General features: G+C 37.1%; 1 protein-coding gene across 1 annotated transcript in view; it reads left to right on the forward strand.

Annotated features, from left to right (window-relative positions):
- The first annotated feature begins 18383 nt into the window (after positions 1–18383).
- Positions 18384–24279, forward strand: part of THSD7A (thrombospondin type 1 domain containing 7A) — a 469954-nt gene continuing 464058 nt past the window's right edge. The window contains exon 1 of the mRNA XM_059396774.1: positions 18384–18556. Within this exon, the coding sequence (XP_059252757.1) occupies positions 18385–18556 (172 nt within the window). The 5' untranslated portion in view covers position 18384. The remainder of the gene's footprint in view (positions 18557–24279) is intronic.

The raw sequence follows: 24279 nt of genomic DNA on the forward strand, positions 1-24279 counted from the left end.
AACCTATTTTGAGTTTATTTTCGTATATAGTGTATAAAAGTGGTCCAGTTTCATTCTTTTCCATGTCGCTGCCCACTTTCCTAACACCACTTATTGAAGAACTTGTCTTTTCCCCATTGTATATTCTTACCTCCTTTGTTGTAGATTAACTGACCATGTAAGTATGGGTTTATTTCTGGGCTATATCCTGTTTTGCACATGTGTGTGTTCTTGTGCCAATACCATATTGTTTTGATCATTATAGCTTTGTAGTGTATTTTGAAATCTAGGGGCACAATATCTCCAGCTTTGTTCATTTTCAAGATTGTTTCAGTTGTTTGGGGTTCTTTGTAGTTCCATACAAATTTTAGAATTGTCTTAGTTTTGTGAAAATGCTGTTGGTATTTTTATAGAGATTGCATTGAATCTATAGATTACTTTGGGTGGTATGGACATTTTAACAATATTAATTCTTCCATTTCATAGAAGAATATGTTTTTGTTAGTTTTATTTATGTAAACAATAGAAAATGTCAATGAAACTAAGAGCTGGTTCTTTGAAAAGATAAACAAAATTGAAAAACCTTAGCCAGACTCATTAAGAAAGAGAGGGGACTCCAGTAAGTAAAAATCAGAAATGAAATAGAAGTTAAAACCAACACCACTGAAATACAAAAGATTTTAAGAGAATACAATGAACAATTATGCCAACAAACTGGATGATCTAGAAGGAATAGATAAATTCCTAGAAACATACAGTCTTCTAAAGCTAAATCAGGAAGAAATAGAAAATCTGAATAGACTGATCACTACTAATGAAATTGAATCAATAATCAAAAAACTCCCAACAACCAATTATATTCTCTTAATAGACTTCAGTTGACTTTTACCTTTTGAAATGAAAGGATTGATAAAGCAACTAAAGTTGAGTTGCAACAAAGATTTATTCTTACTCTAATGGGCATTTCAATAAATACTTTCTGTTTTTTGAACCTCTTTTGAATTCACATTTATTAAATAAGTGTGCCTTTGATCCTCATCTAACCGGTATAAGGCAGAGATGGACTTTAGTAAAGGGGGCAAAAAATGTCAAGGTCACATTCTTTTTTTTTTTTTTTTTTGCATTATTAATTTTGTATTTTTTATAAACATATATTTTTATCCCCAGGGGTACAGGTCTGTGAATCACCAGGTTTACACACTTCACAGCACTCACCAAAGCACATACCCTCCCCAATGTCCATAATCCCACCCCCTTCTCCCAAACCCCCTCCCCCCGGCAACCCTCAGTTTGTTTTGTGAGATTAAGAGTCACTTATGGTTTGTCTCCCTCCCAATCCCATCTTCTTTCATTTATTCTTCTCGTACCCACTTAAGCCCCCATGTTGCATCACCACTTCCTCATATCAGGGAGATCATATGATAGTTGTCTTTCTCTGCTTGACTTATTTCGCTAAGCATGATACGCTCTAGTTCCATCCATGTTGTCACAAATGGCAAGATTTCATTTCTTTTGATGGCTGCATAGTATTCCATTGTGTATATATACCACATCTTCTTGATCCATTCATCTGTTGATGGACATCTAGGTTCTTTCCATAGTTTGGCTATTGTGGACATTGCTGCTATAAACATTCGGGTACACGTGCCTCAAGGTCACATTCTTGCCAGAAAAAAAGAACTTTACTTGGTAGCTATTACTAGAAGGAAGTAAGTTTTATAGATTTTTTAAGGATTTTACTTTAAAGATTTTATTTATTTATTTGACAGAGAGAGATCACAAGTAGGCAGAGAGGCAGGCAGAGAGAGAAGAGGAAGCAGGCTCCCTGCTGAGCAGAGAGCCTGATGTGGGGCTCGATCCAAGGACCCTGAGATCATGACCTGAGCCAAAGGCAGAGGCTTTAACCCACTGAGCCACCCAGGCGCCCCAGTTTTATAGTTTTCTGTGTCTATATCTATATAAACTATGAGTTTTTAAAAATATTCCAAGATAAATCACTTTGACCCTTATCTAAGTCATTTATTGAGAAAAACAATTTAGAAGCCTCCTTAGGTGCTTGAGGGGTGTAAAGAATACACATTATTCGATAAATTGGATTTCTAAAAACTTGAATAAAAATAAAGCAGAATAGCGAAATAAGTCAATCAGAGAAAGACAATTGTCATATGATCTCCCTGATATGAGGAAGTGGAGATGCAATGTGGGGGGTTTAGGGGGTAGGAAAAGAAAAAATGAAAGAAGATGGGATCGGGAGGGAGACAAACCATAAAAGACTCAATCTTAAAAACAGACTGAAGGTTGCTGGGGGGAGGGGGCATGGGAGAGGGTGGTGGGGTTATGGACATTGGGGAGGGTGTGTGCTATGATGAGTGCTGTGAAATGTATAAACCTGGCGATTCACAGACCTGTACCCCTGGGGATAAAAATACATTATATATTTATTTAAAAATTTAAAAATTAAAAAAAAAAACACAAAACATCAAAAACACGCACACACAAAATAAATCAAAGTTTCTTTGGCAAATTTTTAATACTCTTGGAATTTCATACTCTTTGAATTCTGTTTTGCTTTTGTTAAATTCTCTTTTTTAGTATAGCTTCAATAGTTCTCAAGGAATTTTCATTACCTTTACTGCATTTGCTAACTGGGCTGATCATTATAATTTAATAATGTGTAGATACATGAAGAGCATCTATACAGCAAAGTCAGTTAGCACTTCAGAAACTACATTTAGAATCACAACTCTGAAGATCAAACTCACTTTCCAAGAAGTACTAAACTTTTTGGTGTTTCAGAGTTTCAAAATGAGGAAAGGAGGATATTTCTTATGTTTTAAATACGTTCTTCCTTTTTTAAAAAAAGTCAATAAATTATATAATTTTAGAAAATAAAACACATCAATATGTTGTCATAGTGAAATGTCACTTTTTGGAGTTTTTTGGAATCTTGAAGAATAGGTCTTGGGAATTGAAAGTAGGTCTGTAACATTGTTTAGCTAGACTCCTATAAAAAAGAGATTCTTGGGGCAATTAGGTGGCTCAGCCAGTTAAGTGTCTAACTCTTGAGATCATGATCTCGGGGTCCTGGGATCAAGATAGCACAGGGCTCTGCGATCAGTGTGCAGTCTGCTTCAGAGTCTCTCTCTGTCTCCTTCTGCCCCCTGCTTGTGCTCCCTGTCTCTCAAATAAATAAATACATGAATCTTTAAATAAATAAATAAATAAATAAATGAGAGGTTCTCTGTCGCAGACATGACTATCCACTTCTCTTTAAAAGTATTCTTTTCAGGGGACCCGTAAACATGTTCTTCCTATCTCAGTCACACAAATGGCAGAAACCTGTTAACATACAGAATTGAAATTGTAGATATAAAATGGAAGTTAATTTGATAACTTTATTATCTATCAGTGATGTCATAGATATAAATACAGACTGTAAAGTTTAAAACTCTTATGGTTGTCTTTACTGGATTATTCCAGAGACATTTTAGAAAATGAATTTGTTCGTAGCAGTCTTACATGAATTGGACTTGTCAAACCATTGGCATCTGGAACTGTGAGGTGCTAGATGGTTCTCTGTAAGGCAGCAACATCTTAAGTATCCTCTAGCTATGCAGGGATATGAAAGTAAGGCTTAATTTCAGAACAGTATGCACTCATGACCTTTTTGCTGTATAATAAACTGATTAATATTTCCACTCAAGGTGGTGCAATAATCATTACCACAACAAGATTCTTAAATATTAACAATCGAATGAACATTTTACTACAGATTTTACTGGTTTAAAGATTAGTCCCTTCATTATAAAGATATTGTAGTCTTTTTGTTGTTATTACTAAGTGACTTCTCTTTAGTACAGTTTGGTGGAATTTAATTATCATACTCATAATATCTCAGTAAAAAATGTGGAAGAAATTAATCTGGCTTCTTACAAATATTCCGCTATTAGATTAATAAAAGATCTTTAAAATTTCAATGTGAACAGGGCAGGAAGAACTGTCCACTGCCATTCTCGTAGCGACAGCCAAGAATAAAATGATTTTTCTTAAATTATGATTAGAAACAAGTAATTTTTGAATGAAAAATCAACATACAATAAATATTTTAATGGAAACTGACAAATCAAATGAACCAATTCAAAAAAGAAAGTCAGCCCACCTGCAGATTTCAAAAGCAACATTCCTTATGATAATCTCTGGGTCACTATAGTTATTAGGGAATTAAGATTACAGAAATGTTAATTAAACTCAAAGTAACCACTATACAGGAAGACCCCAGATAACTTGGGTATTATGCAATTATCTTTGTTGAAACACAGACTTGGTGTTTTGCAAAGAAATCATTTGTTCTGCCTTAGTGAAGCTAATTATTCTCAGCATGCAACCACTGTTTCAAATTGCAAAAGACACATCAGCCTTTGCTATATGTTGCAGGAATTAAAACCCAATCAAATGAGATAATGAGGTGCATACAAAGAATATGATTCCACTTTTGCAATGCAATAAAAGTGAAAGCCATTTAAAGAAATGTTGCAAAAATCATAGTTTAGAGAGGAAAAACATGCTGTAAAGCAAATGCTTACTATTAATTTTAATTACTTTGTTGCTTAGAGGTGAACATTAGGTTTATTTATCGTGTGGCTAAGACTTTTCTTTTTAATGACCGAAGAAGATGGTGGCTAACAGTCCAATATGAAGCAACCTAATGCAGGAACTTTTTTAATTTCATGGAATACCAAGGAAATAACCCATGTTATGTTAGAGATGAACTGAGGCTTGTTGGAATTTTATGAGAATATATTACGAAAATATTTATGAGAAGTAGACTAGCATTGGTGCTCCTCTGTACTTGTATGTTCTGAAATAATGAGATATATTAGTGCTCTTATTCATTAAAAAAGTATCATCGGTGCTTTTATCAGCAACACATTACCCATTTAAAATAAAGTCTCTACTTATTCTGTCTTTATCTGTGAATCTATTTTTTCTAAGAACACTAAACCATCAGAAGCCCCTATAATTGCATAATGAGCTAATGAAATGTGATTGGGTCTGGGTCTGTGCTCCATTTCACTACAGAGAAATCTCTTGTGGTTTAAGTCCATTGAGTTAATATTTTTTTATCGTTTGTTTTCTTTCACACTGGCCATTGTCAGTGATGTTTCCTGCTCCCACCAGCGCTGCCTTTTCAATTCACATGGGGTGAAATTAAGATGGATTATGGGTTTTGTTGCTTGCTTGTTATGGGGGAAACCAGAGCAAGGTTTCCTTTCAGCTGCCAAGAAAGCGCAGGCGTCTCAGCAGCCCAGAATGTGAGAACAGCAGGACTCAAACATCAGCAGCGGCAACAGAGAGAGCAGGAAGTTTCTGCTCATTACACACTGTAGGGGCTGCCTGTCTGGAGCAGTTTACTCCGCAAAGTATCGATTGAGGATAATACCCACTGTTAGGTATTTATATGCCAATACTAAACCCTGGCTAGTATTATATTAATGGGTTTTTTCCTTGATTTTTTTTCTCCATATTACATTTCATTTTTGTTTACATAATGCCAGTCATATCTATTACGTTACTCTAGAGTCAAAAAACGCGACTCTTTGACTTAGCATGTACAAGTCCCTTCTCAATGTCATGGATACATGAAGGCTCAGTGAGTGATGCAAGCTGTTGAAGTCACAGTATTTCCAGAGCTCGCTTGACACAGTGCTCATCACAGGGTAGGCTCTCACTAAACTTTGTCCCTTTTTTTGTTGAATTAAGGGGTGAATTTTCCTTGATTTGGGAGACCTTGCAGAGATTGTGTAAGAGTTGTGGTGAGATGAACGGGGCTCGAAACTTTTCTACCACCACATCTGGGTCATGCCTCAACAGGTGCTGGGAAGAGCTTAGATCTAGAACCTTTGCTTTGTATGATTTTGAGGGTATTGCTCTTAAGTCAGTATTATATCCCTATTTTGAATTTGGACTCAAAACGTAAGAATTTCAGAGTATTCAAAGAGCTGCAAAATGTGGTTTCTATCGCTTTTCATTTAGTGAAACTTGTGTTTATAAAGGCAGTTTGCCACAATACCAGCTCTCCTGTGTTGAAGGCTCACAGCAATTTGATAGATGAAATACGTTGTGGCTTATATAGTTTTACTTGCTGGCAGAGTTTTGAAGAACTGCTTTATTCATACCCAGCTTAATTGCTTAGCTTTATCTCTCTTTAGTTGAGTGAAGTAAAATTGGATGGTGAGCTATTGTTCAGCCAAAACTTGACAGCTCTCAACCCATTATTCAAGTTAGAAAAGAAAATAATTAAAAAATAATACTTTTTATCATCTGGGGCCTATTGGAGCATTCTCTGTGCCATCGATTAGCAAATAAAAGAAAAATATTTTCTTTGTAAATTATAAAAGGATGCAATTGTCATACGCTATGACAGGTTAGCATCTGTTTCTCAAGGGAAAAACTTTTGGAAGTAGCAGATCTGCCAGTAGCAATTAATTAGAAGGCTTTTAATACTGTTTTCAGTTACAGATGTGTACCAGCAGCTTGAGAAAATTGGAGTGACGTCTGCTGTCACCACAGGGTAGTACAATGGGATGGAGCTAATTTAGTGACATTTGCTTTTTTTCCCCCTCAAAGTGTCATCTCTTCATCTTACGCTGAGCTTGATTTTCATTGCCAAATGAATTCAGCATAAGTATCGTTTTTTATTGCATTATAATGCAAGCTGTGAGATGTAAGCTTATCTTAGTCTAAAAAAATGAATGCATCTCTACCTAGGAATGCCAAGATGTGTTAAACAGCTGGTCTCTCCTCCCCACCTACTCACCAGAAGTATAAAATATCAATATCAAAACTAAAAAATTGTCCATTTTTCTAAAAGAACCATAACTATTGTGTTGGAAGTTAGATTTTATCCAAAAGACATGCTTCAGCCTTTTAATTTGTTAATGGTGCTCTTGTGAGCCAAGATTCATTCATTCTTAGCAAAAGTATTGTTCTTGAGTTCATTCTGTAGTTCCAGTCCTGGAACACTTAGGCACAGTTGTTACTCCTCCTTTCTGATTACTAAAACCAACAAAATAGTTCTTTTTAAATTTTAGACATGTGCATTATTTATTTAAATGATTTCCCTCTTGTCATGGATATTGTTGTGCATCCGTTATGAACCTTATACTACTTGGAATGAATTTGGATTAGACATATGTTTGTGCTTTACATTTTTCAGTGCAGGCAGTCTTAATCACTGATTTTTAAAAAGCTGTCTCTCATTCGGACAACACAGTGTATAGGGAAATCATGACATCCTACTACTTTCACCCATACCACTAACTATATGTGAAAATTGTTAAACCTCTGTGTTATTTTTTCTTTGGCCATGTAATAGTATCTTTACCATCTATTTCATCTGATGTGAAAGCTTTAAATGACATTTAACTTGTGAAGGTAATGAGCATCACTCAATTAAATGTTAAGGTCTTGTTTTAATAGCTGATGAGAAAATATAAAGGAAATAGAAACATAGAAAATAAAATAATGATTCCCAGTGAAACTTGAGGGTTGAGCTTACAAGTTTTTCTGCTTCATCCCCAAACCATACAAAAACATCAACAGTAGAACTTAAAATGTATGAATAAGGCCAAGTACGGAAGGAGAGGAGGTAACCCAACAAAATGGGTTGTGTGAGAAAACTTTGAGGAGGGTACCTGGCTGGCTCAATTGGTAGAGCTTACGACTCTTGATCTTGGGGTTGTGAGTTTGAGCCCCCATGATAGGTGTAGAGATTACTTCTAAAAATTTTGAAAAAAAAATCAAGAAAAATTCAGTGAGAAGAAAACTTTAAAAATAACTCCCCTTCATGGAGGAAGTTGATACCTTATTTGTATCAGAGAGTAAAGCAAAAAGTGTTTATCAGCCAAGGTCAGAAGTATCACATATTCTGAAGGTGAGGTAAAGAAAGGCTGTCATAGGATAGAGCCCAGAGAGAGCCATTCGCATCGCAGTTTATGAGAGTCCTGAGGGACTGTGGAGTTTGATAACCTGTATCAAAATCTGTGCAAATATAGAGCTAAAAGGGGTAGTGCAACATAGGAAACTACTGTCTGTTCACCTCTTTTTATCAAATACAGGGTTTTTTTCCCCTCTCCTATTCTGTTTGGCCTTACGCATTCATATATTTTAAATTCTGCTATTGATTGTTATGTAGGGTTTGGGAAATGAATCAGAGAGACCTTTTCTATTAAACACATTATGGAGTAATCACTCTCAACCTGCCTCCAATGTGAAGTTCTTTTTCTTATTTGATTAGAGCTGAACCCTAAGAGAGGTCTACCAATGCCAACTTAATCACTGCCAGCTCTCTAGAGAACATACTCCAGTCTTTACATTTTAGTGATTATTAATCCACTGTTTGCCATGATGTGCCCAACAGTTTGACCTGAAAATATGTAAGTCAGGATACCTTCGTAGGGAGACAACAACAACAACAACAAAAAATTGCAAGATTTCGAAGTGACACAATTGCCTGATATAGGCATGGAGGAATATGGCATATGTATTGCTATGTACTTACTAAACACATTCTATTTCCTTCGTCTTTGTCATACAGAGAGACATATTTCCTAACTTCCCTTGCAAACAGATTGTGGCTGTATGGTGAAATTTTGCCTAGTGGTATGTAGAGTGTAGTGATATAAACATCTCATAGTACTTTAGAACTCTCTTTCTTTCTTCTTTCCTGCAGAGGCAATCATGTAGGCCACACATTTTGAGACATTGAGTGAAAAGATAGAAGTATCTTAAGACCCTGGAGAGTTAAACAGTTGAATCACTAAACTTGATCACAGATTAGCAGAAATTACCTGATCTGATGAATAGAGAGAAAAAAATAAAATGAGCAAAGCCTTAAAGACATGTAAACTAAATCAGGCATGCAAACCAATTTTTCCTGGAAGTTCCAGGAAGAAAATGAGAAGGGAGAAGAAAAACAGGTTGAAGAAATAGTGCTCAGAAACTTCCCAAATTTGGTGAGAAACATTAAATGCTTAAGGAATTCAACAAACCCTAAGTATAATAAAATATAAAGCATCAGAGGAAAGAGATTTCCTCAAATACAAAGAAACCACAACAAAATCAATAGCTAACTTTTCATTGGGAACAGTGGCTTCCAGAAGACATTGTAATGCCATCTTCAAAGCATTGAAAGAAAATAAAAGTGTAGACCAAGAAATCTTTATCTGACAAAACCACCCTTCAGAAATGAATATGGAGTAAAGATGGTGACAGATGAACAGACTCTGAGAAGATTGCTTAACAGGCCTGCCTTACAGGAAAACTAATGGAAGGTCATCAGTCTGAAAGAAAATTAACTAGACAGTAACTCCAACCACATAAAGAAATGAAAAGTGTCAGAAATGGTAAACGTATGATTAAATATAAAAGAGTCTATAAATATATTCATATTCTTCTGACCTCTAAAATATATAAAATTTTATACAAGATTTATAACACTGTTCTGTTGGTTTTATAACATATATAGATCACATAGAAGGAGGATATAGGCAAGATATATTGGAAAATTCTATTTTATAGGAGTAGTTCTGAAGTAGGTGGTGAAAAAGATACTGTAGTCTTAGAGCAACCATTAAATTAAAAAAATTATTTTAAAAAATCCAGAGGGATTAAATAGTATTCTAAAACACACAAAAGAAGGCATAAAGGAAGAACCAAGGAATAGAGAGAAGATGTATGTAAGTAGACATAGCAGTACTATTTTTGATAGCCAAAAGGTGGAAACAATGCAGATGTCCATCAACTGATTAAAAGATAAAAGAAAATGTGGTATATCCACCCAAAATACTATTCAACCATGAAATACAATGGAATAGTGATTCATGATATACCATGAAGGAACCTTGAAAACTTACACTAAGTGAAAGCAACCATTCACAAAAGGCCACGTGCTTTTGATTTCATTAACATGAAATGTCCAGAATAGGTCAACTCATAGATAAGTTAGTGGTTGCCAGAGTCTGGGGGAAGGGAAGAATGGGAGTAATTGACAATGGGGTTGGGATTTCTTTTCGGCTTAATGAGAATATTCTAAAACTACATGACAGTGATAACACTAAAACTGTGTGGACAAACCTGTACATTGTACACTCTAAATGGGCACTTTATATGGCCTATAATCTATGTTTCAAAGCTGTTATTAAAAAATAAAAAATAATAGCAAAATGACAGTGTAAATATAACCATTTGAGTAATTACATTATATGTGAATAAACAAAAAACCTCAATCCCAAGGCAAACATTCATTGGACTAGATTAAAAACAGACTAAGCTTACATTCTATCTGTAAGCGATATTACCTCAATTGAAATATAAAAATTGAAGGCTATAGGACAGAAAAAAACATATGCTATGAAAACAACAAAAAAAGGGGAGCTAAAGTAACTATGCTGTCAAAAATAAACAAATAAAAAAACTTCACAATAAGAAAAATTGGTGGAACCAATAAAGGATATCTCCTAATGATAGAAAGGTCAATTCATGAAGAAAATATAATAGTGTATATATGCACACCTACCAACAGAGCTCCCAAATATATAGGAAAAATAGACAATTTAACAGTTGTACCTGGAGATAACAATAATCCACTCTCAATAATTGATAAAACAACTACATAGAAAGACAGCCAGGATATAGAAATTTAAACAGCACTATCAATCAACTTGAATTTAATAGAAAACTCCAATGTCTGAAGGATACATTTTATTCTTAAGTGCTGGTGAAACTTTCTTCAATATAAACCATAAACTGGATCATAAGACAAGGCCAGACAAAGGTAATAAACAAACTAGGAAACAAACAAACAGTAACAACATCGAATGAAACAAAATGTGGAAACCGTGCAAAGTAGGTCTTCTTACTACAAATACATTAGACTTCCACACCATAGATCTGGAAAACCTTCAAATATATGGAAATCATATAGTATGTTTAGAAATAACTTCTAGTTCAAGGAGTAAATCGTAAAGGAAATTAAGACTATATTTGAATTGAATGCAAATAAAACCCAACATATTGAAATGTATGTATTGTAGATAAGCAATGCTTAGGAGGAAATTTTTGGTTTTATGTTTTATATCAAAAAATGTGAAAGGCCTCAGTAACTTACATAAGGAAATGTCCTGGGTAATTACTTAAGTAATCCAAGGGCTCAGTAACCTAAGTATCTGCCTTAAGAAATGAGGGAAAAAGAGCGATTAAACCTAAAGCAAGCAGAAGAAAGAAAATTATAAAATTAGAGTGTAAATCAATGAATTAAAACACAAAATCAATAGAGAAAATTAAAAAAAAGAAAACTATGTTCTGTTGAAAGTTAATTTTTTAAAAAGACCTTTAGCTAGACCAAGGAAAAAAGAAGAGACTTGAATTTCCGAAGTCAAGGATGAAAGAGGAGAAATCAGTACTAGCTCTCTATAAATTTAAAGGATTTTAATTGAATATTATAAACAAATTTTGCCATTGACTTTAACAGCTTGGATAACATGAATAAATTCCTAGAACACAAGTAACCAAAACTTAGGGAAGAAGAAACTGAAAACCTGAGGAGATCTATAACAAGTAAAGAAATTGAAACTGTAATGAAATATTTTTTTCATAGAGACAATGTCCAGGCCCAGCTGGTGTCAAGTGGTAAATACTAAGTGTTTCAAGGAGAAGTCATACAGTCCTTCACAAACTTTGAAAATAGAAGAGGAAGGAACACACCTCAATGTATTAGTGTGAGCTACCCTGATACCAAAGCCAGCTAGCATCACAAGGAACAGCAACAACAAAAAATAAATTCAAAATCAGTGTTCTTAATGAGTAGCAGGAGAAACCTAAACTGAATCTGAAAATCAAATTCAGTGACATACATAAAGGATTTACACCCTGACCAAGTGTGATTTATTCCAAGAACACAAGGTTGATTTAACATGAGAAAATCAATTAATACACTATATCGATCATTTAAATAAAATGAAACAGTTAAAGCATGTAGAACAATCATTCAGGAAAATCCAACACCCATTCATGATAAAAACTTTCAATAGTCTGAGAATTAATGTCAATTTCCCAATTTAGGCGTGGAAATGGCATTTTTGAAAAAAATCTACTGCTCACATCATACTTCATAGTGAAAGACTGTGTATTTTCTTTTTAAGATCAGTCACAAAGCCAGGATTCCACTTGTATTTAACATCATGCTGGAAGTCTTAGCCCTGATAATAGGCAAGATAATAATTATAATAACATCATAATAACAAGGCTTTCAGTTTAAAAAAGCAGGAACAAAGAATGTCTACCTGCAGTTAACTTATATACTGAAAAATTTGAAATTTAGAAAATATTTATTAGAAGTTAGAGAAGAGTTAAGCAAGATTATAGGGTATAAAATCGATATGTAAAAAATCAACTTGACTTCTTTGTCTTGGCAATGAACAATCTGAAATGAAGTTCAGAAAATGATTCTGCTCACAAGTACATCAAAACCAGTAAAACTCTTGTCAAAGTTTAGCAAAATAAGTGCAGTCTGTGCCCTAGAAAGTATAATATATTCTTTTTTTTTTTTTTTTAAGATTTTATTTATTTACTTGACAGAGGGAGCACAAGTAGGCAGAGAAGCAGGCAGAGGGAGAGGGAAAAGCAGGCTTCTGCTGAGCAAGGAGCCCGATGCGGGGCTTAATCCCAGAACCCTGAGATCATGACCCTAGCTGAAGGCAGACATCTAACTGAATGAGCCAGAGAGGCACCCCAAAATTGAAAATAATTTATGAAGAGCTAAGTAAAAGAAGAGATGTTCCATGTTCATGAGTTGGAAGACAGTACCCCTTCACACTGATAAATAGATTGATTGCAATGTCTGTGGAAATCTCAGCAGAACTGACAACTGCAAAGATCACTGATAAACCCAGGCAAGTTTGTTATGCTGAGATCAGGGTTCTGCTTGAGAACACCTAAAACCTGATGGGAGGCAGGGGTCTGTCAGGGATGGACATCTCAAAATCTTTGTCTCCAGACTCCTCTGAGTTCCCAAAGCCTTCCCAGCTGGAACACCACTCCCCCGCCCCCATGAAAAGCAAGCGCATCACATCATCTTTCTAGAAGTACATCTCCACTTGTAGAAATGGAGAGGTTGATTCTTAAATAAGGGTGGTTATGCAAAGGACTGTGAAGACGCAAAGTGTTCTTGAAAAAGAAAAAAGTTGCTGGTCTTAAGATTTTTAAATTTCAAAATTTATAAGCTGTGGTAATCAAGATAGGCCTGTCTTTATGCTCATATGACATAATCTATCAATAGGGCAGAGATAAACCTTTTCATTTAGGGTCAAATGATTTTTGGTAAAAAGCCTCGACACAATTCAGTAAGAAAAATAATCCTTTAAATGGTGGTGGGACAATTGGATATCAGTGTGGGAAATATTAAATTTAGAACCTTATTTCATAACCAGGTACACACATTAACCCCAACAGATCAGAGACTTAAACCTTTGTGGCCGCCTCTCCTTCAGTGGCGTGCAAAGACCCACCAAGGAATTTTATGACACTGTTGTCTCTCTCACCAGCACATTCCTGATGTTTTTGGTGATTAGTGTGCCCTCTGCATGTCCCCTTGGAGGAGCATGATCCACTCTTGGGTCTTCCTTGTCCTTTCATGATGTTTTTGTCCTGGCCTGTCCCTTCCTTCACTGTCTGCCTTGATAATTCAGGTGTTTCAGTTTCTGTCAGGAACCACTGGTTTGCACTGCCCTTTCAGTTCGTGGCAGGGTGTCAAATTCCATCTCCTTGAAGTGTTCTATAAGTTAATAAACTCCTTCTTACCCTATCTTAAGTTCTGGCCTCTCATCAGATATTTTCAAAATCTAGGCCTGTGAACATTCTTTTGGCTCCTACCAGTACATGCTGACTAATTCTTGTAGCTTCTTTTATACTCTGAACAGGCCCAGCATATTCTATGGTGACTTAATGTAACCCTAGTGAGTTATCAGCCTCCAGACTAGCAGAGGGGGTCGAGCCCGGAACACGGAAGTCTTGCAGGGAAGAGGATGTGCTCGCTTTTCAGGGGGGGAGGGGGAGGGGGTTCTGGTTGGAAAAGCTTTGGGAACTCAGAGGAGTCTGGAGACAAAGATTTTGAGACATCGATCCCCGACAGACCCCTCCCCCTCATCAGGTTTTAGGTGTTCTCAAGCAGAAAACCCTGATCTCAGCATAACAAACTTGCCTGTTTATCAGTCATCTTTGCAGTTGTCAGCTCTTAACTGTTAAATTTCCAGTTTGAACTTTGGCTTTTTTTCTACTGTACTGCAACAGGAGAAAGGAGTCTCTCTTTAAGGACTCTTGACTTTCATGTTTAGTTTTCAGTAGTTTGTTTAAGGCCAGTACCTTTTAATTATCTGTAGGACATCAGCCCAATTGGTGATAACTAGTCAATTCTATTGCTTTAAATATGTTGTTCCTCTGTACTTTTCAAATGCCTGAATCACTGTATTGGCCAGGTTGTTCTCTACAGAAACATCTTCTTAAGTCACTCTCACTGGTGAATTTTTTTTAACAATTTGGGTACTACCTTGTGTCCAGGACTATTGATGTTCACACATGGCTTAGGATGGGATCCTGAGAAGGATGCAAACCAAATTTTGTACATTGTCCACCTGATATTCAAAACAAAGGGTCTCACTATTTGTGGCATATCCATATTGTTTCCAAACAGGTTTAGTTTTGAGTAAAATGGAGAAACTATGGGACTAATTATCTTTCTGTAAAACTAGCTGAAATTTAGAATCTGCCTCCCTCCACACAAACCAGCAAAAACCAATCAACCAAGCAACAAGTGAAATAAAAGAGGTTATGAAGAAAAGGTGAATGCTAGGGTCAGCATTGGTAAAGAAAGCAAAATCTGTGGCTCCTTATTACAAAAATCAAAAGTGAAATGGTGGGTGTGGCAAAGAGGGAATTGAAAGAAGCCCAAAATTAATTTTGTCTACCCCAAATCTTGGTCTAGTATGACACCTAGAGGCCACAGGAACAGAATTCCTTTGGGTGATTTTTTTTTTTTTTAAATATGGCAAGATGCGTTTATATAAAAAAAATTATTTAAAGTTTTTATTTCACAGTGGATACTCCTAGATACTTCCCTGTAACCCCCGATCAGTGAGCAGTTTCGTGAATATTCCTTCATTTACACGTGTAGATATGTACTCATCCTCACTCTCTGGAGTTTGGAAATGGCAACAGAAATAATAAAGACAGACGAAAGGACACTACTTGAGGGGGGATAGGTTCAGCATTGTCTCATTTCTAAACATTAAAAAAATATGCTTTTCATTTTTCATCCACTGGTTTGGAAAACTTTTGTAGCCCTGGCTCATTAATACTTGAACGGTTCTTCATGAAAAATGATGAATGAGTTACTTCATGGCAGACTGTACAGATGGTCAATTTAATCTGCATCCCTGAGACTTCTCATGACTAAATTTTGACATCATGTCATTAAACATTTGTGTATTATTTATATCATATTCTAGAAAACAAAGATTTCTATGTCTTGCTATGTTTTGCCGTCCATCAGTTTTATTGATAGGATTTATCCAACTGGACATGATAGCTCTCACGAAGGAACATGTATCTGAATATATATTTCACATTTGTCTCCTCGGAGACCCATATTTTTTTGTCCTCAAGTGCGATAATGGCCTTGTTACAGAACAGATATGTGGCAGTTGTGGAGACAAATGCTTGTGTGACTCAGTTTCTGTAACCTTGTCCAGAGATGTCTTTACCGCTAACAGATGGGGCATATGCATGTGTTTGTGTGTGACCCTTAAGCCTCGTATAAATTGAAATTAGAGGAGGAAACAAATTGTTGGCTATTTTCAAACACCGCTGCAGAACACTCACCTTAGTCATGTATTTTAAATTGCAGTAAATTTTTGACTTCGAAGTGGTTCCTGGCTCTTAATACATAATGCTTGAACTTGTAGCTATAATGTTTAAACTCTTGACCAGATGAGTAATTACTATACAATCATGGTTGAATATAAACATCAGACTCTTAAATTTTCTTTTGACAGTAAGCTATTAAGTATAGCATCTGATGGCTTCTTGAAGGACTAATTACCCTGCACATTAAATTGTGCTAACTTGACTCTTTAGATTCTCTGTCTTCTGTTATATAATGAGTTTCTACTTGGTGAATTGGTTTAGGACTCCCTAAGAATGCTTAAATTGGGCTGTTATGAACACAGCACTTCAGTTTGAAATCTTCCTTGCGCTGGAGTTCAAGGGTTTCAGGGCAAACTGGAAAGGTCCTAACAGGAGCTGAGAAAGAAACACAGGCAGGATAGGAAAGCAGTGCCATTGCGGAGGGATCCTTAGGAGTTTGCCCTAAAAAGACAGAACTGAGGAAACCATGGCAGGTTCTATGTTCTTCTTTGGTCTAACTGCTGAAACATGCTCCTTTAGGGAACCATACATTTGTTAAGATCAGGCTTCCTTTGTATGCCTTATCAATCTGTAATCTTTTCATTGTTGCCCCCTTTTTTTTTAAACCAGTAAAGGAATAGTAATCCACACTAGTTTATCTCTCTTAATCACAGACTCACAGAGCTAGGACTCTCTGAGCTTTTAATTCCCTCTTAGAGGCCTAACAGAGTGGAAAGTAAACAAAGACCAAATTTACAACCTTAAACATTGCTAATTTCCTCTGATGTCAGAATACTTAAACAGGCAGGACCTGGGAATTATTTGATCAAACCTGCTTTTAATCTAATGCATGCAGAAGGGCTATGTCTGGAATGATCTGTAAAACGGCAGACATCCCCAGAGAGCTTTATGGAAGATTTCCTCTTTCAGAAACAGTAGTTTCCTCATTTTAAGCTCTTGAGTTGGCTGTGCTGTTGGAGTAAGTCATGAAGAGCAGTTTTCCTGCTTTGTAAATTTTATTTGGCCAAGTATTGCTGACCGGATGTGGATAGTTTTCTTTGGCTTTCTGTTTGCTGACTTTTTAATTGGCTACATGCCTTATTATTTTAGCTTCACTAGAAAATGAATTAATAAAAGGTTATTATTGAGGGAAAGAGAGAAAGGGCAAAAAGCATTATCTGATTTCTCACACATTCTTTTATTGTGTATGGTTTAAGAAAGTAAAAACACAAAGAACAAAAGACCCCTAAACATTAGATTATTTAGATTCTGAAAGGCATTTTTCTACAGCAGGAGTTCATAGAAATTAGTGTCCAGGATTTTTAAGTAAAGAGTGTACTAATTTGGAGATACCCAAGTTATGAAAACTCATTTTCCCCTTTAATTTTACTCACAACTGTGTGGGTATTTAAAGGAGCATATTTTTTTGACGGAAGTAGATAAAGGGATAGCACTTTTATTTACTGCGTGTTTGAAATAAAATTCTACGGTTAGTTTTTGTAAAATTTTATCCACCTAACTAGCTAATAAAGTCCCATTTCAATTTTAAAGACCTTAAAAGACAATGTACTTCGATTTGTCCCAGTAGGATCCGTACTGTGCATATTTCTATTGAGAACAGATTATGTTAAAAAGAAACCCAACATTTAGGAAAGTGTTCAAATGCATTTCAACAGCAAGTAAACAACTCCGCTCCTCTCCTATGTTTTTCACAACCTGATCATAAATACTGCTCCCCACATAAAGTCATTCGGAAGCCATCGCTTAAAAATAAATGATAAACACTGATGCTTTGTGTAAATACACACTAAGAACAGCATGCCTCTAGATCCAGCGCGTGACTCCTTGGATGACGATGAATTTCAATGCCTGTTATTTGTCATGCCGAAGCCTGTCGGGTGATGATTCTTTATTGGTGTATCCTTCCAAACATATTTCATCGCACCATGTGCAAGGGAGTTCTTTGGGCGGGCGTGTTGGATCGAGGTGCCCCTCTCCCCTCCGCTCCTTCCTTTCTTGCCCTGGCGCGCTCGCCCGCCTCCTGCCTCCAGCCTCCAGCCCCCTTCGCTCCTTTTCGGCTCACGCCCCCCTCCTCTCCCTCCAGCTGGCGACGGCAGGGTTGCGCTGCCTCCCAGACCTCGAGGACCTGCTCAGTCAGCTGGGGCCCCCTGCGGACGGCTGCCTCCCTCTCCGCTAGGACCTGCCACTCTGCGCGGAATGGCAGCCGCAGCAGCATCCCCGCCAGCGGCGGCGGCGGCTGCAGCCACGGCCACCGCGGACGCTATTGTTCCCTGGTGTTAAACGCGCTTTCCCTCCTTTTCATCTGAAACGAACAATAGCAGGAAAGAGCTTTGCTTTCTGGACTCCTTGGGAAGACGGTGTGAGGGCAAAGAGAAATTCCCTGCCAACCGCGTTCCGGATCCGGACCCTGGAGCGGCTGCGGGCGGCATGGGGCTGCCAGCGAGGCGCTCTGCGTCCGGGAGCCCGGGCGCTGCGGGCCGGCGCGGGGGGGTCCTGCAGCTGCTGCCGCTGCTCCTGCTGCTGCTGCTGCGCCCGGGAGCCTGCGGGGCTGCGGCTCAGGGCGAGGCGGAGGCGCCCACCTTGTATCTCTGGAAGACGGGTAAGTGGGACAGAGTTGGCCCTTCTTCGCAGCTTCGCGTCCGGGTCCGTGTTACAAAACTGCTGGGCTTCAGGAGGGACCCCTGCACCCCTTGAGAGCCTGGGTGTCCTGGGACCTTAAGGGGAAAAGTATGATTACTAGGAAGCAAATTAGGTCATGTCCGATGCTATTAGGAAAGAAAAACCTAACAATTGAGAGGCATTAGTGAGTCACCGGAATGATATTTCTCTCGCAGCTCTGTGGTTAATGAGGACAACCAACACCGCACTTTCATAACGAAGTGCATTTTTGACCTCTGGATTTTTGTTCTACTAGGAGTTTCTTGAATATATTTCCAGCAAAGAGTGGGCACACAGCTTAGAGCCGGTCTTTATTCCGTCTTGCAGTTTGCTCAATGCCATGATATATGTGGGTATGGAGTTGAATTTGTTAAGTATAGCTTTGTGATATGTGGGACACGTGGAAACAAGCCAAGCCAGGGTAGTTCTAACAGTTAAAGGCGAATGGGGCTCCACTGAGCTCGGGAGAGGGTGCAAAGACCACTTCTTAATGAGTGAATTGCGCGATTTTTTTTCAAAGTGCACAATTGTAAGGATGTTTAGGTTTAAACTTTTCCTGCCTTGAGAATTGTCCTGCTTTGTTTCCAACCAACTAACAAAAGCAGCAACTAATAGTGCCTCAGAACCTCCAGGCAAAGTGCTGACTAGAGGTCCTGGTGGGACAGTGACAGGCAGGAAAACAATACCAAGTGAGGAATTACTCCCTTTTCTCCAATGGCTCTTCTCCAACCACCCCCGCCTCCACCCCACAAAGGATGAGGAGAATTCTTCAGCAGACCTGAAACTTGACATGTTCATAGGAATGAAGTAAGAAGAATTATTCCTGTTGCTTAGGGGTAAGGATATATTAAGAGTTTCTTGGCAATGCCTAAACATTAAGAGAAGGCTGCAATAGAAGGGAGAGAAAAGATGTATTTGTTATGGGATTGCAAACAAGTTACAGAATGGATATCTTTCCTGGCTTCAACTGTCTGTAGCCCCCTGCTGCAGACAGATTATAGTTTGCTCTACAATTACACTGATATTCTGAAATTTTAAAGAAGTAGCATCTATCTGGCAACTTAGCAGCTTGAACAGCAATTTATTACAAGCCAAAGTACCTAATTTGTCTCCAAATGTTGCAAGAAAAATCACACACACTTTTAGAAAAGCCATTTGCAATGTTAGCATTAGCCATTCTTGTTAACACTTGGAGTTTAAATATTAGTTGATTGGTGGATGCAGATGAAATCATATTAATTTGTTTCAGCTTAAAACAAAGAGTTGAAGACCTGCTCTGATTTAGCTAAACCCATGATCTTACTTTTCAAAAGCTTGGTCATAACAACAAGCAGTAATCAAACTGTAATTTACCATTAAATGGTATTATTTAAATGCTTGGTAAGAGCTTCTTAGGTAAGTGTTGGGAGAAATAGTACTTGGCTTGGTTGAAATTTGTGCTATTAAAGTAAGAAAAGCCAAGCAGTAATTCAGATCAAAAAAGAGTCTAGGCAGCATTCACTGTGCAGCATCTGAGGTGCCAATATATGTCAACATAAATGTCATGGTGGGAACACAAGCCAATAAACTGTTTAAAATAGTGGAAAACTCTCAGGAGCAAGGGTATGGAGACCTTGGTTCTGGTGCCAGTTCCAGCTCTTGCTAGCTTTAGGAATGTTGGCAGTTCACTTAACTTTTGACCCCTAGTTTTCTCAGCAGCATATAAATGTGATGATACTTTCTTCAGACTATTCACAGTATTATGAAGATTGAATGAGTGAGTTATAAGAAAGTGATCTGTACATTTCAAAGTCATGTGCGTGTGCAGATATCAACTAGCATGGTGAGGATGATAATGACAGTCTTCTGATGGTGGTCCTTGGTTTGGTGGGAAAAAATGAAATAAGTTGGAGAGAAAAATAACGACCTCTTTATTTTTTTTTTCTGGGGATGAAGGAAAATCTCTTTATTTGTATAAAGGGATTGAGAGTTGTTATCAGAAGAACAAGGGAATATTTAAAGGAGAGGGATATACTGGAAATGAAAATGTAGAGATGAAAGAATCATAAGCATGTATCACTTGATGAAAATAAAGAGTCAGGAAGAGAATTGGGAGAGAAAATGAGGCGAGACCATCCAGGATGTCTATTTCAGTGGAATACACTTGGTCTTCGTACAGCAGATTATAGGGAGTCACACTATTGGTCAGATCATTGAATTGAAGGGAAGTAGTAAAAGGTTTACTGGAAGAGGAGCTAGAGTTCCTAGACAGGAACTCTTAACACTGTGTCTATCGCTAACAAACTACAGAGCATTGGCAAAGTCATTTAATGTCTTTGGTTCTTCGCTTCAGATTTTGTAATATTCATTGGTTAGAAAAGATGATATCTAAGGGCCTTTCATTGATTTTGATATGTTTAATATGTATGTATACATCTGCACATACCTACACCATAAATACACATATGCATATGTATATATAGTTTATTAACCAGTATGTATTCATGTAATATATATGTATATGATACATAAGGTCTATAATACATGATATGTGATATCTGATGTATAGAATATGAAAATTTGAAGTGTATATTATATGAAAGTTTTTTCAAGTCAACTCAAAACAAGGAGTTATGAGGACTCATTGTGTGCGTTACAGGAAGTCAGTGAGGTAGAGGCTGCCTAGGATATTGTCATCCCTTCCTTCAAGAAATTCACAACTGGGGACGCCTGGGTGGCTCAGTTGGTTAAGCGGCTGCCTTTGGCTCAGGTCATGATCCCAGCGTCCTTGGATCAAGTCTCACATCGGGCTCCTTGCTCGGCAGGGAGCCTCCTTCTCCCTATGCCTCTGCTTGCCACTCTGTCTGCCTGTGCTTACTCTCTCCCCCTCTCTCTCTGACAAATAAATAAATAAATCTTTAAAAAAAAAAGAAATTCACAACTGAACAATACTATAAATACCCAACAATTACAACCTGGTGTACCATACTCATGAACAAAACACTAGGACAACAGGGATGTCGTGTAGCTGATAAAGGGGGTTGTGGAGAGTTTTAAAGAGGAGTTAATGTTGATTGGGGTTTTGAAGGGCGAGAGCTGAATTTTTTTTCTCTGGGAGTCATGGAGGTACATTGCAAACAGAAGGAAGAGAGAAAATGAAAATGAAAGGCATTTTCAAGTCAACTCAACAACAACATTCTTAGGTTTTCAAAGTACTGCAATTCAGGTCTAGGATCTTTGGTGGGAATGAATGCCAATTTGATGGGTTGGGAAAGATTGTAAGAAAGATTGTAAGAAAACCTTCAAACTTTGGTAAAGAGTCTGGAGCTTAACCTCTAAGCAAGTGGAAGCTGTTGGAAGCTTTGCGTCTCTGTCCAGGACGGAGAGAGAAGTGAAGAGGCTGGGAGGTCGGTAAGGAGAGGGGCTGAAGGGCAAAGGGGAATAGATGTGAAGAGTGAGTAGAGGCGGGCTGGGGGTCCCACGACAGGAAGGATTATTCTGCTTTAGGGTGTAGGGAGCTCTTCGCCAAGGAGAGGAGGAACTCATCCCATGAAGATCTCCATCATATCTGCACCCAGTTACTTAAAACCAAGAATGTGAAAGATGAGCAGGTTTCCTGGGGTTAGAGAAGAATATCAATTTAATTTAGCTATGCTAAACTTGAGGTAAGAATCCATTCAGATTTAATAAATCTAATGGGAAAACTAGTGATTGGATGGGTTGCTTAGGAGAAAGAGGCTGAAAGTATAGGCTTGGAACTGAGCATGGTAGTTGGAGGGATCCTTAAAAGAAGAAAAATACTGAAAAGAAGGGCCAGGATACTTCACAGAGAATATTGAAATTGTTAGTGGGAGACGAGTGGAAGAGTCAGAGAAAGTATGGTCAGAAAAGGTCTGAGTAAAGTGGCAATATGCGCTAATGGAACATGTTTTATGAAGGGGATGGTGGCAAAAAGAGAAACACTTCTGAAAGACTGGAAAGGTATTAAGAAATATTTCAGAAATGATCAAGTAGAAGGGAGAATTGATAAGATACCTAACAGTGTTTTGGGAAAGGATGTTTTAACTGGATTGGTGGAGCTATAAACCTATTTGAATAATAAACAAGGTAATGGAAAATGTATAATATTGATAAAGTGAAATAACTCAGGGATATTTAAATCAGTACTCTACTGTTTTTTAATAGTTTAAACCCCAGAATATCAGATATCTAAAATATTTATTTAAATACGAAAGTTAAATGTTTTAACACTTCTTTGTCACATTTATTTGAAAGGTAACTTGTCTTTGTGTGAATAGTTGAAAAACTTATTTCATACACCGAGAGGTAAAGCACTTATTATTGGAAGATAGTTACTGATAAGTGCTTTTCATTCTTTAATATTCTAGAGTATGGAATTTTTCAATAATAATTATGGCTAATAATATTCACCTGGCAATTCTAAATTGAGATTATCAATGCACTGAATAAAATGTGATTGACTAACAGGAGTAGGACAGAAAATTGTGAATACCTCCACTTCTATCAATTTCTGTCACAGACATATTTTCAGAAAGGTCTTAATGAAGTAATTGAATTTATTATTTTTTAATTGATGTATAGTTGATGTATAGTGTTACATTAGTTTCAGGTATATAATATTAGTGATTTGACAGATTTATACATTAAGCTATGCTCACCACAAGTGTAGCTACCATCTGTACCATACGCCATTACGATACCATTGACTCTACTTCCCATGCTGTACCTTTTATTCTTGTAATGTTTTCATTCCAGAACTAGAAGCTTGTATCTCCCACTCTCCTTCACCATTTTGTCCATACATTTACCCCCTCCCTTCTGGCAACCATCATTTTGTTCTCTGTATTTATGGGTATTTATGTTTTTGCTTTCTGTTTTTGTTTATTCACTTGTTTTGTTTTTTTAAGATTTCACATATAAGTGAAATCATAGGGTATTTGTCTTTCTCTGTCTGACTTATTTCACTTAGCATATTACCTTCTAGGTCCATCCATGTTTTGGCATATGGCAAGATCTCATCCTTTTTTTGGCTCAGTAATATTCCATTATGTGTGTGTCTATATACACATACATATTACATACACACCTACACACACCTTCTTTACTTATAGACACTTGAGTTGCTTCCATCTTTTGGGTATTGTAAATAATGCTGCAGTAAACACAGGGATTCCTATCTGATTTAATGTTACTGTATTCTTTGGGTAAATACCCAGTAGGGGAGTTGCCAGATCATGTGGTAGTTCTATTTTTAATTTTTTGAAGAATCTCCATACTGTTTTCCATAGTAGCTACACCAATTTAGATTTCTATCAGCAGTGCATAAGGGTTCCTTTTTATCTCCCTTCTCACTACTACTCATTTTTTCTTGTCTTTTTGATTCTGGCCAATCTGTCAGGTATAAAATGGCATCTCATTGTAGTTTTGATTTGCATTTCCTTGATGATTAGTGGTTTTGAGCATCTTTTCATGTGTCTGTTTGCCATCTTGATAAGTCTTTGGAAAAATCTTTATTCAGATTGTCTGCCCATTTCAATCAGTTATTTGTGGGTTTTTGGTGTGGAGTTATGTAAGTTCTTTATGTATTTTGGTTATTAACTTCTTATCAGATGTATCATTTGCAAATATCTTCTGTGATTCAAAGTTTGGCTTTTCATTTTGCTG

This window comes from Mustela nigripes, chromosome 4, assembly GCF_022355385.1.
Source record: "Mustela nigripes isolate SB6536 chromosome 4, MUSNIG.SB6536, whole genome shotgun sequence".
In the NCBI taxonomy this organism is placed as follows: Eukaryota; Metazoa; Chordata; class Mammalia; order Carnivora; family Mustelidae; genus Mustela; species Mustela nigripes.